Source organism: Lepisma saccharinum, chromosome 13, assembly GCF_977018435.1.
Source record: "Lepisma saccharinum chromosome 13, izLepSacc3.1, whole genome shotgun sequence".
In the NCBI taxonomy this organism is placed as follows: Eukaryota; Metazoa; Arthropoda; class Insecta; order Zygentoma; family Lepismatidae; genus Lepisma; species Lepisma saccharinum.
Window position 1 is genome coordinate 4,074,444 of NC_139241.1, and position 14,838 is coordinate 4,089,281.

The 14,838-nt window shown below is 40.9% G+C and overlaps 1 protein-coding gene across 1 annotated transcript; it reads left to right on the forward strand.

The window, feature by feature from the left end:
• Window positions 1-20: 20 nt before the first annotated feature.
• Window positions 21-14,617, forward strand: Polr1D (RNA polymerases I and III subunit AC2 l(2)37Cg). The gene is made up of 4 exons (XM_083133809.1): window positions 21-140; window positions 7,595-7,695; window positions 11,288-11,444; window positions 14,509-14,617. The coding sequence occupies exons 1-4, from the start codon at window positions 108-110 to the stop codon at window positions 14,551-14,553; spliced, it is 336 nt and encodes a 111-aa protein (XP_082989935.1). The 5' UTR covers window positions 21-107; the 3' UTR covers window positions 14,554-14,617.
• The last annotated feature ends 221 nt before the right edge of the window (window positions 14,618-14,838 follow it).

Genomic DNA, 14,838 nt, shown 5'->3' on the forward strand with positions numbered 1-14,838 from the left:
AAAGTATTTGTGTAGTAGCCTGTGAGTCCGCCTAAAAAGTTTAAAAGACCATATTATTTGTTATTTTGTGTATTTGAAAGGTCAGAAAGTAGGAATTTGACAGGAAAATGTCAAACGAAAGTAGAAATCGGCTCGTTATGGTAAGTTCTAATATTTGTTTAGTATTTCTATTAATGTAAATCATGTACATTTAAATCGGATATTTTGTGTTTCTCGTGGTTAGTACTCATCAATTATATATTGGGGAACATAGTCGAAGATGCCATTATGCTTTTTGCACGAAAACAAACGCATTTTCTGCTAAAATAAGCCATTTTCCTGAATGCTACGGAAAGCACCTCACGGTGCGATATTACTTGCTTTGCGAATAATAACGCTTCTTTTGTTTTCGAATATCAGTGTTTGTAAATTTCTCGTATGGGACAAACAGCTGAAATTTGCTAGTTTATTTAATTTGAATATTCGTACTTACGTATTCTGCATTGAGAAACATTGCTGAAGGTGGCATTTCACTTATTTCACGGAAATAAGCTCTATTTGCGACATATTGAGTAAGTTTTCTTCCTTTCTTTTTGCCTTCGGTAACACGCAAAATGGCGATCACAGTTTCACTACCGTACTCAGCATGCAGTATTTCCACCCCACTGCACCCAAAAATACCTACGTAGCCCACAAACCATTGACGCATAGCCCCACAAACCATTCATACATAGCCCCACGAACCATTTCCAGTAAGGTTAGGTTAGGAAGGGTCACTATAGGTTACAATAGTTAAAAATTGGTTTCGAAAAAAATATGCGTAGACCCACACACCATTCTCGCATAGCCCCACGAACCATTGACGCATAGCCCCACGAACCATTGAAGCATAGCCCCACGAACCATTCTCGCATAGCCCCACGAACCATTGACGCATAGCCCCACGAACCATTGACACATAGCCCCACAAATCATTTGTGGAAACGTATCTTCTTCAGTTACAAAAACACATGTTTGGAAACACTGACCAGGATTGCGTCATCACACACAGGCTACATCCACCTGGAAGTAAATGGATGCAAGAACTTCCGTGCATCGGTCACACATTTATATCGAAAAATAGATGATTTACCGTCAAAATTCAATGAACGATGCGAGAAAACACTTCCCCGAACTTCCAGAAGTATAAAGAAACTGCATTCGGTAAGTAATTTCTCCTGTAAATTTGATGAAATACGTTTGTCCCTTACGAGAAATTTACCTTATCCTTTCCTTAACAGTTTCAAACATGGGAGACACATTTAAATCGGATAGCCCCACAAACCATTGACGTTAGCCCCAAAAACCATCCACGGGTAGCCCCACAAACCATTGACGTTAGCCCCAAAAACCATCCACGGGTCGCCCCACAAACCATTGCCGTTAGCCCCAAAAACCATCCACGGGTAGCCCCACAAACCATTGACGTTAGCCCCAAAAACCATCCATGGGTAGCTCCACGAACCATTCACACGAGGTTAGGTTAGGTTCCATTAGCACCCATTTCACCCCTAAATTCATCGAAAAACCATTTTCCTTACTCGACAAAAACCGCGCATTTCTCGAAGAAGAAAAAAACGTGCTTTTCTCGAAAAAAATCGCGCATTTGGAAACCCTGATTCCACTAGCGAGATCGCGTGACTTCCGACGCTAGAGCCATCTGCAGGTACATCTTAGAAACAACGGCATGATGTTGTCGATTTTCACAAAATGCACAATATTATTACATGAAAAGTGATTATTTATTGTTCTGCTGCATTGTACGATGACGTTTTAGGAAGAATATATATCGACGAAGGTTGTAAACCTTGGAGAAACTCATTTCCGTAAGTAGTTTCTTGTGTAAAATTGAAGAAATGTGTCTCCGATGCATGAAACTGTTACCATGTTTTGCAAGTAATTTCCATGTGTTCTATACTCACCAGAACATTAAAATCTTATCCACAGATAAAGTAAATCATGTTCGTCAAGTGTTAAGGAAAAATGTGGTTTGCGTATGTTTTGCAAGTAATTTATTAAAATTCCAGTAACCACCAAACGTCTCTAATTCCCTTATTTTCGTATTTTTTACATTGATACTTACGTATTCTGCATTCCTAAGGGTTCTTCAAGTTCGCGTTTCGTTTTTTGCATGCAAATAATCTCAATTTTCGAAATATCGAGTATTTTTATTTTGTTCGCTTTCGCTTGCGTTACACGCGATATGGCGGAGAAATCTTGACTAGCGTAGTCCATGATCAGTGGTTATGCAGTGTTGCAACCTTCTTCATAGAAAAATACCTACTTTCGTGTTACTGATTTTGTATTTTTCCCAGGTTCGAAAACTCCACGAACCATGCACGGATAGATCCACGAAACATTCATAAATAGCCCCACGAACCATCCACGGTAAGGTTAGGTTAGGTTCTGTTAGGTTAGGAAACATAGTTAAATTTGTTTTTCAAAATTAGAAATTTTTTTCGGGTTCGAAAACCCTACGAACCTTTCATAAATAGCCCCAAAACCATTCACGGATAGCCCCACGAACCAATTATAAATAGCCCCACGAACCATTCACGGATAGCCCCACGAACCATTCATAAATAGCCCCATGAACCATTCACTGATAGCCCCACAAACCATTCATAAATAGCCCCACGAACCATTCACGGATAGCCCCACAAACCATTCATAAATAGCCTTAGAGATACTGGGTGAAAGGGGGGGGTATAACCCCCATCAACCTCACATTGAGCATGCCACTGATCCTGTGCACGTCATGTGTCGCAAGTTCGTAATCAGAAATGATGAACAGTAACTCACGTTTATTTACGTTCTAGAACTGTTACACAGTTACAAAACCGCATATTTGGAAACACTGACCGGTTGTTACGTCACGAAACGCTCGCAGATATTTGGTTCACGTATTAGACGGACATCAAGGGAACAGCTTTCGTGCATCGGAGTGATATTAATGTCGAAAATACATGATTTACCGGCAAAAAAATTTCAACGAGGTGAAGACAAACTTCCAAGACCTTCCTAAAGTATAAATAAATCCATTTCGGTAAGTACTTTCTCCTGTAAAATTGAAGAAATACGTTTTGGGGATACAAAAATGTTAAGGGAAAGTGTGGTTTGCGTATGTTTTGCAAGTAATTTCCATGTGTTCTATACTCACCAGAACATTAAAATCTTATCCACAGATAAAGCGAAGTAGAAACGGATGCATAGATATTAACAGCTGATTTGGTCATTTCCTTAGATTTACGCAATGTAACATTCAAGCAACAAAATCTAAAAGTTATAAAATTTAATACAGGAAAATTTGCTGATGAAAGAATTAAGAAAGATTACCAAATTAAACTGTCAAATAGATTTGATGTTTTGCAGGATTTAAATGATGATGAAAATATAATTCAAACAGACGTAAATAAGAATTGGGAGCACATACGTAATGCAATATAATCAGCAGCTAAAGAAAGTATAGGATACCATAAACCAAGAAAAAGTAAGCCATGGTTTGATAATGAATGTCATAATCTAATAGAAATAAGAAATCAGGCTAGACTTAGGTGGTTAAATACCTCTGAGGTAAATGAATTTAGAAAGGGGTGGCAACCTAAAGTAAACTTGATAAAAGATAAAGACGGTGATTTTCTAGCTGACCCAAGCGATATTCAGTACTATTATTGTATGAGGGAAACACCTACGAATCATATATTTCAGACTTCTTTACATTGCTAACGTGTTATTTTCGAATGTGGAACATTTCCTAAAGTGAAATAATGCATATCAATGTCTATTTCTTAGATTTTTTAAGGCCTATGCCCTTTAAATACACCATAACAAACGTGTTTTGTTGCTATAAACCGAGTCTTAATGCACTTTCTGTCCATGGGGAGCATGTGTGCTTGCGTAAGGTAATTTTTAAGTTGTGTTTTCCAACATAAATAAACTTTTTTTTAAATCCAAAGAGTGCTCATTACTTTAAGGAAGGTTCAAATTTCATGTGACAGCGATTGTCAAAATTCTACGATAATTAGTCTTCCTGCTAGGAGAATTTGAAAAATATCATAAAACAATCTGAACCATTACTAGTGTGATAGTAGAAAGTGCTGAAGACCAGAAATTACATGATCAGGTGTTGGGAAGTATTTACCGAAGAAATTTTAATGCTTATAGCCTTAAACTTGACCTGCCTAACCTAACAACGAAAGCATTGAGGAGCGTAATACTCCTTCACACTCATGTGGCATACAGAGAAAAAGTACTTGTCTCCTGCACGAAAATAATTGCACACCGGCGTAAGCTTCATACACATCAGCAACTAAATACACACATCCATGTAGTAGGCCACGCCAGGTTGTAGATCATGCACATGCAGTTTAAAATCTGGTGAAAATAGCTCAGAAGCTAGCTTCACCACCTGGTGAAAATAGTCACTCCGTTTTTTTGTTTTTTTTCCTGCACACCATGGTGTTAGAAAAGTACTCGAAGGTGTTCCCTGCTCCTGCTAATGTATCACCTTATGTAAGTTGGAAGGGGTATTACATTCCTACATGCTTTTGTTGTTAAGTTAGGCATGTCAGGTTTAAGGCTGTTAACATTAAGATTACTTCCGTAAATACTTCCAACACCCGATTATGTGATTTCTGATCTTCAGCACTTTCTGCTATTTTCGCCATGTGGTAGAGCCATGGCACGGCGGCTCTCCCTTTAGAGCAGTTGCTGTATATGTACAGGGTAAGTCAAAATGATGGACCCGATTTCAGACATTTATTCTGTGAAACATAATAAACAAATGTTATTGTGAGACATGTGCTAAGAAAAGTAAACTGTCAAAGTTTTTTTCAAACAAATCACAAGTGTTCTATGTGAGCACCTCGCGTAACACTGCACACATCAAGCCGATAGTCTATCTCCTGCCAAACCTTGTGTAGCATGTTGCGGTCAATATCAGCAATGGCTGCTGTGATGCGGGCACGCAGGTCATCCAGTGTTGTTGGAAGTGGTGGTACGTAAACATGATCCTTGACAAAACCGCACATGAAGAAATCACATGGGTCAAGTCGGGGGAACGAGGTGGCCAATGAAGGAGAGGTCGATCCTCTGGAGATGCACGGCCTATCCAACGTTGTTCCAATGCCCCATTGATGGTCCCAAACGTTGCCATGGTAATGCGCAGGCACACCATCCAATTGGAGAATGAAATCTGTGCTATCCTCTGCAAGCTGTGGAAGGATCCATATTTGCAGCATATCAAGGAAAACAAGTCCTGTCACAGTACTTTCATGGAAGAAAAAAGGGCCCATAAATCTTTTCATGGGAAATGGCACAAAAGCCATTCACTTTGGGAGAATCGCGTTTGTGTTCCACAAATTCATGGGGGTTAGCAGTTCCCCAAATCCTTACGTTGCGTCTATTCACTTTCCCTGAAAGGTGAAAAGTTGCTTCATCACTGTAAATTAACCTCTCAGAGAACCCATCTGTTTCCATTAATGCGAGGAAATCAGCACAGAAGGACGCGCGCAAAGCATAATCAGTGTCTTTTAAGGCTTGAACTAGTTGCAAGCAGTAGGGTTTCATTTGTAAACGTTTCTGCAGAACCCGCCAGACAATTTTCTGTGGAAGTTGAAGTTCTCTCGCTGCCCGGTAGGTGGACTTCTGTGGACTCCGCACAAGACATGTGCACACTCGTTCCACTGTCTCTTCCCCAGTCGACGGATGGCCAGTCGATTTTCGTTTATAGATGCAGCCCGAATCTCTGAAATGTTAATACCACTTACGAATGGCCGGCCTTCCCCATAGGTGGTTCTCTCCGATATTTGGTACGGAAATGCCGTTGCACACTAATCACAGACTTGTTCACATGATAATCAAGCACATAGAAAGATCTCTGTTCTCCAGTCAACGCAATTTTCCTGCTCGCTGCTGACTCCTAGCGGTAGAAAGTGGAAACACTGCGTGGAAACTAAACTTTGAAAGTTAACCTTTCGAAGCGCATGTCTCACAATAACATCTGTTTATTAGATTTCACAGAATAAATTTATGTAATCGGGTCCATCATTTTGACTTACCCTGTATATATAATATAACATTTGTTATTTTAAAGTGGAATTATGCAAGTATCGGTATTGGTGAGAGTATCGGCAAAAAGCACTTGCTTCGCCAAAATATAGTTAAATTAATACATTTACGAACGAGATCAGAATCTCGTAAGCTGGGAGCCAGATCAGGACTGTAAGGTGGATGATCAAACAACTCCCAGCCAAATTCCGTCAAAACAGCTGTTGTGCGCCGAGCCGTATGTGGACGAGCATTGTCATGGAGGAGCACAACACCTGCAGTAAGCATGCCACGCCTCTTGTTTTGAATGGCACGTCGCAATTTCCTTAGTGTTTCACAGTAATGGTCAGCGTTCACCGTTTCACCTCTGGGGAGGAAGTCAATGAGCAAAATGCCCTTCCTGTCCCAAAACACGGTGCACATCACTTTCTGTACCGACAGCGTCTGTTTGAATTTCTTCTTGAACGGAGATCCACTTTGCCGCCAATGCATTGACTGCTGCTTGGTTTCCGGGGTGAAGTGCGAAATCCACGTCTCATCGCCCGTGATGATCCTGTCTAGGAAATCATCGCCGTCATCATGGTACCGTTGCAGGAATGTCAGTGCTGCTCCTGAACGTTTCATTTTGTGTTCGGGTGTCAGGTTTTTCGGCACCCACCTGGCACACAATTTTTTTGAATAGCAGGCGCTGCGTGACAATCTCATGCAACACGGATCGCGATATCTGCGGAAAAAGGCTACTCAACTCCGTAATCTTGAAGCGACGGTTCTCTACGAAGCGCTGCCGCACCAGCTCAACCAGATCATCAGTGATGAGGGACGGACGCCCACTGCGCTCTTCATCATGGACACTTTGAGGACCTTCCGAAAACTGCCGACACCAGCGACGCACCATCTGCTTACTCATAATGTTCGGCCCATAGACCTCGCAGAGCTGACGATGAATGTCAATTGGTGCAATGCTTTGTGCATTCAGGAACTTTATCACTGACCGAACCTCGCATGCGGCGGGAGAAGGAATACGAGCTTCCATTTCGGACCACTGCTGCCTCGCTACTGGCGCCGGGCGGGATCTGTCCGCCTGGCATATGATCGATACGTCTTAGCTCTGCTGCGCATGCGCAATTTACACGGCTCATTATGTTTACTTTCACGGGAAAAAAAATAGGGAAACTTACTTTCTGGATGCACCTCGTACTTGGTGCCATAATTTTGCCATAAACAGAGAGATAAAGTTTGTTACTACGATGCACACAAAATGACCAAAGGTCAAGAATAGCAAATATTGCAAATGTAATTAGGTGCTTCTGTATTTCTAGTATTTGCAATTTTGTGCAGCCAACGCTAAAGGTATTAGCGTTGTGTTTATTCATTCTCTTTTCTGCAATGCAAGTTTTGAATTGAATTAAAACTAAAATACTAATAAGTAGACAATAAACTCTTCCATCATCCAAATTCAGTGAAATATTACATATGAAATTAGAAGTAGCTTTTGACCAGTTAATGAGGCAAATATATATTGTTTCAGCTTGCAAGTGACGTGAGAACTGGGGATAGCTGTAGAACGTTTGTGTTCCATGAAGAAGGTCACACCTTAGGAAATGCTCTTCGCTCCATCATCTTGAGATAGTAAGTACTTCAACTATTCTTTGTGTTATGTGCTAAACATGTGTATGTGAGGGCGACCTCCATGGTGGAGTGGTCAGCATATTGTTCTGCGGTGCCAGGTGTCTGGGGTTTAAATCTCAGCCCGTGCATGGGCATGGCACCTAAATTTGTATATTCAGTTCTAATTTTTGTTCTTTCTTTCTTTTCAAGTTTGCTTACAGAGATTTATATTGTCTTTTTTATATATATAACGAGTACAGTATGTGTTTTCTGTATCACGTGTATCATTAAATCAGGATAATAGAGATCTATTACATACAGAGAACAGATTTATATGTATTAAAAAGTGTAAGATATGTAAATATATTTAATTATTCAAAATACGGAATTAAACATGGACTTACAATTGTCAAGAATGGCAATTTTCATTAAACAAACTTCAGACCTACATGAATAAAATATATTAACCTTGCATGGCATTAACTGTAATGCAACATGCAAGCACAAAAAATTGTTTACCAAAATTTCTTCTAAGTGCTGAATCGCTAATTTCGTATTGTTTCTGAAGACAGATTTATATTATACTGCAGGAGGCCTTATAAAGAGCGCTTCGCGGGCTGACAGTAGACGTCGCTCGCACACTGTTGCCGATACTCTCGTGTCGTCTGCTCCTCACCTGAACAAACAGGCCGAGGTAGCAAGAGGCAGAGGTCATCCTTCCAGAAGGGTGCAGCGAGCTAGCTGTGGCAAACGGGCTCGCTCATTCACGGACCTGATTGGTTCTTGCAAACACCCCCCCCCCATATTGTCGTCTTCTGCAATCCTGCGAAGCAATCTTTTTAAGGTCTCATGGAGTATAGGGCTGAGCTGATTCCACTTTTAACCGATACCTATACTCCCACCAATTCTGATACTTGCATAATTCCACTTTAAAATAACAAATGTTATATTATATTTTATATATATATATATATATATATATATATATATATATATATATATACACACACACACACACACACACACACACAGCGACTGCTCTAAAGCGAGAGCCGCCGTACCATGGCTCTACCCTAAGAAAAAGCAAAAGCACTTGCTTCGCCAAAATATAGTTAAATTAATACATTTACGAACGAGGAGATCAGAATCTCGTAAGCTTTCGAGCGTACGGCCGTATCCCCACCTGTTCTCTCACTTGCTCTGGGCCAGCATAGTCTGGCCTGTACGCAGAGGCATGCGCGTAGGCATGAAAAAGTCTCAGCAGTTAACGACCGAGAAGGTGTTAGCCCAGTGGTAGCCATAAGACAGACAACCAGCTGTGCCCCTTTCGGCTGGCACGACGTGAGAGTTTTCACATTATGTTGACATAGTTGCAAACTTCAGAGGGAAGTAACTAATCCTGACCGATTTGTAATACTCGTTGGAGAAGTAATTCGCGAGATAGATACTTTCCTGCCTACTTGGCAGAACAAACTTAATATCTTCCACAAATTTATATAACAATTTAGATAGAGTCTAAGGAGCCACTTTTTTTGTTATCGATTTCTTCCATAAGAAAAGATATACCCCTTGCTCTCGGGCACACAAACACTCACGTGTTGCAACTGACGTTGACAATATTGAATACATTTTCTGTAAAAAAGAATTGTCTAAATGTGAAAGGGAATTCGCATTATCAGGGGATTTTTTACTTTAATATTTGTAAAAAATCACACGGAAGATCTATGAGTACAAGAATTTTACTTGGAGATATAATTGAATTCGGAATTTCATGAAAGCCGAGTGTATTGGGAAGTGGGATTTAAATCTTCAATCAGTTACGCAAATGTTCTCCTTTTGCTGCATCAGGAGCAACACCTGTGCTACAAGTGCACGTCTGTATGTAGAGCAAATGATGAAATTTAACATGTTATCACCAGGTAGCTACGAAAAATTCTGCAATTACTCTAAGGCAAAGTGACCGGTTTAGAACCAACCGTATTTTACTATATCATATTAGTTCAATATATTGACAGTGGTGGTAATTAGGGATGGGTTGCAGTCCCCCCCACCTATACACACTTTTTGTCCCCGTACTATATCATTTTAATGCTAAACCTTGTCTAACAGTGGATTTGATCCAAAATCATCTGCCCGAATTCCATTTTGAATACTCTTCTCTGTAATTGCAGTCAGTAGAATGTAAACTATCCTTGCCCCCCTCCCTTCCTGCACTGTTAAGATACCTAATCACCGCCACTGTGTGCATACATTTTTAAACAACAAAAACAACATGTAAGTAACAAATGCCACATGAACGAAACACTGCATAAAACAATGTATTACATTCTCACCAATATCATAATCGCACTATGATGCCAGGGGTCTCCGATTCGAACCTCGGCCTGGACATGGATGTTTGTGAGTGTTCATTCATCAATTTTATCGTATCATCACTCATTCCTATCTTCGTAAATTAGCCAAAAGTGATGTAAAAAAATCAAATCAATCAACCAATATCATAGGAAATGGAACACTTAAATTTAGAGAAACACATAACTCTGACCTCAACCCCTGACTCAAAAGGCACGAAACAAAAAACAATCTCTAGACGAAATTATAAGCTATGAATTTGGTTCAGTGACTTTAGGACGTAAATTACATAGTTTCTTACATATTTGCTGTTTTTTGTGTCAGAAACCGAAACAGAGCCGCGGTGGCTCAGTCGGTAACGCGTCTGACTACCATGCTAAAGGTCCCGGGTTCGATCCCCGGCCGGTTCAAATCCGGGAACTTTTCTAACGATGGAAGCGGCCCCGACGCCCACCCAGCGTCGAATGACATGGGTACCTGGGGGAAACCCTGGGGGGTAAAGGCGGTCAGGGGCGTGATGCTGATCACATCACCCCTACTCACGACCGGATCAAGAAAGTGTGGTGCGTTACCCCCACACCCCATATACACCTACATGGCATGGTGCTATGCACAGGGGAGCACTTTACCTTTTTTTTTTTTTTTAGAAACCAACTTTTATGTTAATTCTAAAAATTAAGGAAAATATTTGACTTTTTCTAATTCAATTAAGATTTATGGTAGCTCTATCAAACTTAAACCATAATTTAGCAAATTTTCTGTTCTTTCAATTTGGTTATCTTCACTTTTTGTGTACAATGCACCGTTTTCGAGATTTTAATTTTTAAGTTGAATTTTTGTCTGTATTTTCCAAGATGGTGGATTTTCCCCAAACATTTGGATGGCAGATTTTTAATATATTATTTACTGTACCATTCCGTCCAATCTGGCACAAAAACTTTGTGTTGCAGTTTTTTCTGGGTGAAACCGTATATTTCCTCTACTACAAGTACACTACTTGACTCCAAATCAACGAACTAGACGAGTCGGTGTTGCACTGTGTAACCAACTAGACACTTCAGTGCAAAGAGAGTCAAAAAGTGCAGCACACTAGACGGGGCTATTAGCACGAAAGTGGAATATATTCCAGAAAATGTTTAAAAAAATGGACATTATACATAAAAATAACTAAAATATGTAAAATTATAATTACTTTTAACCAGTATGAGAAATCTAAAATTCATGGAAATTTTTATGCCCATATATTTTTTTTTTTTTTCAGTCCTGAGGTGCAGTTTTGCGGCTACACCATCCCCCACCCAGCCGAGAATTCCATGCACCTCAGAATCCAAACGAACGGAGTCCCTGCTCTTGAAATCTTAACCAGGGGCCTAGAAGATCTGGAAGCTGCATGCGATCACACTTTAACCGTATTTCAGGTACTATTTTTTGTAACTAATTCAGTTTCATAGGAACCTTATAACTGCAACCTCAGTATAATTACAAACAGTTTATCATTTGACATATTTAGACACTAATTACTGTTGAAGATGGGAAGTTATTGCGCTGCGAACAAAAAGAATAATTATACATGAATTATTTAAAATTGTAGCATATTTAGTTTGTAGTATTGCATGTATGAGGGGCAGTCAAATGAAAACCGAACACCCGCTACAAAGTGACAATGAAGTTACTTTTATTTAAAAGTAATTGCCACAAGTGTTAAGACATTTATCTCACTGGGAGACGAGATGATTAAATCCAGTCTTGTAGAAAGACGTAGGTCGCTGACAGATCCACAACCTCACCTACTGTTGCACTTCCTCGTCCGAATGAAACCGACGTCCACGAATGTCTTTCTTCAGGTCACCAAAAGTGTGGAAGTCACAAGGGGAAATATCGGGGCTGTACGGAGGATGTTCAAGTGTTTCCCAGCCAAATGTCTGAAGCTTATCCCTCACCAGATTGGCAGTATGGGGACAAGCATTATCATGCAAAAGGATGATTCCATCCGACACCATTCCAGGGCATTTTGACTTTATGGCTTTTGACATTTTCGGAACTGCAGGTGATCTTTGATAATGGCATGTACAAAGCCATGACTAATGCCAACCTGAACATGAATTTCTTCCTCTGTGATTCGTTGGTCTTCCCGTATCAGACCATCGATCCTCGCAATCACATCAGGCGTAACGGCTCGATGGGCCTGTCCTGGGCACGGATCGCCATGCAGTGATGTGCATCCTTCGCGGAAGCTCTTCTGCCACTCGTGCACACTTGTCAGGGATATGCAGTGTTCGCCATACACTGCAGGCATGCGACGATGAATTTTGTGTGTTCCCGCACCCTCAGCCACCAAGAAACGAACCAAACCTCTCTGTTCTTTTTTGCTTGCCTCCATTTCCAATGCTGGACAAACACACTTTTCACTACGCTCACCTCCTGAGCAATGATGAAGCAACTGTGTGGACCTGTGCATTTTCACTATGCATTTCTCCTACCCTACAGATGATAGTATCGATACATAACAACAGTGTTGCCAACTTTTGCGAGTATGTGTTTTATGGTGGGTGTTCGGTTTTCATTTGACTGCCCCTCATATATACAACACTGATTTTATTTTAAGCTAATTAAGACAAAACAGGTGAAACGGGTGCTTGCAATAAGGCATCCAAATGTCAACCTCACTTCCAAATAGCACAGCAATATATATCTATCATTTTAATACATTTCCCATAGTACCATAATACAGTTGTAGCCGTTGTAGTTCAGTCGTTAGGGCATCTGACTACCATGTGAGAGACCCGGATTCGATCCCCGGCATGGGAGAACCGGGATTTTTTCCACCTGTTCAAGGGCTCCGGCACCGACTAAGCTTCATATAAAGTGGAGCAAACTCTTGGGGGTAAGGGTGGCCAGGGGCGTGATGAAGAAACTGTGGGGCCCTAACTCCGCACCCTATATATGCTTGCCTTCATGGTGTGGTGCAAAGCACAGGGGAGCACTTTACCTTTTTACCATAATACAGCTAATGTAAAGCAAGATGGTGGTAATTGATAGACAGCATAATGCCATTTACAACAAAATAATACAATATTGTTCACTTCGTCTTTTTATAATCGCATCAGGTAAATATCCACCATTCTGTGTTGTGCTTATACTCTGGAGTCAAATCTACATGCTGATATGCACATAATTTTTCATTTTCTGTATCAGTACAGAAGGTTGTTCACTTTATATCAGACCATTTTTGACGGGTACTCACCTTAAGAGATACCGCGCCTCCACCACCGATCATGTTCTGTTGGACCCCCAGCATTGTGGACTATCACCCGGCATCGCAGCAAGCTCCGGCGCAGGACAGGCATGGGAATTCTGTCCCACTCCTCCCTGCAAGCTTTCCATGGTCCATCCAGGGTGCGTGGGCGGCGATGTTGAAGACGTTGTTTTAACAGTCCAAATGCGCAAAAATCCATTGGACTGGCATCTGGGCTTTTCACAGGAATGTCTTCAAACGGAATGACATGAATTCCTAATTCCTCTGCCATTTCCTGATAAAAACGTAGTGATGTTCTGGTGGTATGACTCGAAGCCTTGTCCATATGGATCATCACTTGGTTCGTGTCCATTCCATACAATTGTGGGATGTCTCTCCGATAGATAGGTGTCAGAATGGAGTCTTGGAAGTATCTGGCATTCACCTTCACGTTTTTGTCCACCTTGCCTATCAACAACTTACCCTCATATCCCAATCCCGTCACAACCATAAAGCCACGAGGGAAACTTTCCCTGCACTGACGAACAAAGTTGCTGCGCTCCTTGCCGTCAATGTCACGGTATGTGATCGCCCGAATGTGACCACCAGCAGTGAGATGGACATATGATTCATCCATTGTGACAACTTTCTTCCATTTGGAACCCGCCAGGTACTTTTCATAGAGTTTCCTGCACTTCGTCTTACGTTCGGCAATGTGACGTGGTAGAAGGTGGTGTACATGGGCCTTCCACACACACTTCAACCTCAAGCGCTTGCGAATTGTTTTGTTCACAGTTGACTGTGCGAGTTGAAATCTGTGGGCCATATCACTTTGAGTCGGAGGATTTTTTTTGGCACGCCAATCGACGGATCCCCCTTCGCACTACGGGTGACACTTTGCGCCATTTGATAACATTCACTACCAACACTGACGCACCTACAAGGTCAGACACAACACTGCTCCTGCCAGCAGACCCATAGTTCAAGCATGATACGCCAGGTGGCAGCACCGAATCGAAAATGGTCGTATATAAAGCGAACAACCTCTGTAAATGAAAATAATAAACATGCTGTTATAACTTTTTCACTGTTGCTAGCCAAATTTTAAAATCTGCAGCAATATTCAAACATTGTGTATTATGTACCACTTTTGCAGACTGGAAAATTATAGACCAGTATGGGTGATTGAATTCCAGCGAGATAATATTAAGCAACATAATTGTTACTTCTTGTTTGTTTCTTTGCAGAAAGAAATACATAATTTCAAAGCAAGTCAGCAGGAAAATACGTGAATGTCACTTCACCAGCCAGTTGTCGCTTTACTTGTAAATAAATTTACTACTTTCTTATAAACAATGGAATCTCTTTTCTGTATGAAATCCCTGACAGTGTTCAAAAGGTATTTATGATATGTCATTTTTCTTTATGTAGTGACTAATTACGAGGGTAAGTCAATATATAAGTCGCAAAATAGAATAGAAAGAAAAGTTGTGGTTTATTTTTCAACGTAATCTCCATGAACATTTAGGCACTTGTCCCAGCGTTTCGCAAGTCCCTCAAAGCCAGCAGCAAAGAAG